Source organism: Mus musculus, chromosome 19, assembly GCF_000001635.26.
Source record: "Mus musculus strain C57BL/6J chromosome 19, GRCm38.p6 C57BL/6J".
NCBI lineage: Eukaryota > Metazoa > Chordata > Mammalia > Rodentia > Muridae > Mus > Mus musculus.
The window spans coordinates 13,190,361-13,191,895 of NC_000085.6; the positions used below are offsets into that span (position 1 = coordinate 13,190,361).

The 1,535-nt window shown below is 40.5% G+C and overlaps 1 protein-coding gene across 1 annotated transcript; it reads left to right on the top strand.

Moving 5' to 3' along the window:
* The first annotated feature begins 308 nt into the window (after positions 1-308).
* Positions 309-1,232, top strand: Olfr1462 (olfactory receptor 1462). Its single transcript, NM_146693.1, has one exon. It carries the CDS (start codon positions 309-311, stop codon positions 1,230-1,232), a length of 924 nt encoding a protein of 307 aa, NP_666904.1.
* The last annotated feature ends 303 nt before the right edge of the window (positions 1,233-1,535 follow it).

Consider the following 1,535-nt stretch of genomic DNA (forward strand, 5'->3'; position numbering starts at 1 on the left):
GGGCATTTCATCTAAGGTCCCTCCCTTTGAGTCCTGAGTGTCTCTCATCTCCCTGGTCTCTGGTACATTCTGGAGGGTCTCTCTACCTCCTGCCTCCCGAGGCTGCCTGTTTCCATTCTTTCTCCTGGCCCTCAAGGCTTCAGTCCTTTCCCCCAACCAATACCAGATCCTGTTCTCTTTCCCCCTGTCCCCTTTTCCACCCAGGTCCCTCCCCTGCTACCCCTTTGTGATTGTGTTCCAATCTCTCCAGCCTCTCTTTTTTTTCTTGTAAAAATTTTAGGCCTTCTGTTGATTAATTGATATCATTGATGGAGAACACGACAGAAGTGACATGGTTTGTCTTGCTGGGACTCACCAATGACCCACAACTCCAGCTTCCACTCTTCATTACCTTCCTCCTCATCTACATCATCACTCTGGTGGGGAACCTAGGGATTATCCTGTTGATTCTCTTGGACTCTAGGCTCCACACCCCCATGTACATTTTCTTGAGTAACCTGTCCTTAGTGGACTTCTGTTATTCCTCAACAATCACTCCAAAGGTCATGGCTGGATTTCTTACAGGAGATAGGATCATATCTTATAATGCTTGTGCCTCTCAGATGTTCTTTTTTGCACACTTTGCTGATGTGGAGAGCTACCTTTTAGTGTCCATGGCCTATGATCATTATGTAGCAGTGTGTAAGCCCCTACATTATGCCACCACCATGACAACACACTTATGTGTTTTTCTAGTTATTGGCTGTTACATTTGTGGTTTCCTGAATGCTTCCATCTATACAGTGGATGTATTTAGTCTCTCCTTCTGTGAGTCCAATGTCATTCATCATTTTTTCTGTGATGTTCTAGCAGTCATGATAATATCTCGCTCTGACAAATATATTAATGAACTGGTTCTTATTTCTGTAGCCAGTTTCAATATTATTTTTTCTCTTATACTCATCTTAATATCCTATATGTTCATTTTTACCAACATACTAAAGATAAACTCATCTGAAGGATATCGCAAAGCTCTCTCCACTTGTACCTCACACTTTACAGCTGTCTTCATTTACTATGGGACTGTCATCTTCATGTACTTGCAGCCAACCTCCAGTCACTCCATGGACACTGACAAAATTGTGTCTGTGTTCTACTCCATTGTCATCCCTATGTTGAACCCTCTGGTCTACAGCATGAGGAATAAGGAGGTGAAGAATGCATTCACAAAGGTTGTATTGAGGTCAAGGTAATGTTTATAGCTTTGATTTTAACTTTGGAATGCAAAAATCTGGGTTCATTCCTTTCATGTTAACACTATTCTGAATCACATTTTCTCATCCTAAACAGAATTCAAGGACTTGAATTAATACCTTTATCTTCACAGTAGTGTTTGGCTGCTAAAAAGGATACATCTTGCTCAAAATGGTGAAACCTGAATAAAATGTCTATAACTTTAGGTCAGCTTGTGAAAAAAAAAACCTTTTGACTATACATCTTATTCAGTCCTTTTCCATACAATATTTTTGTCATACCAATATAAATCCATGTAAGCA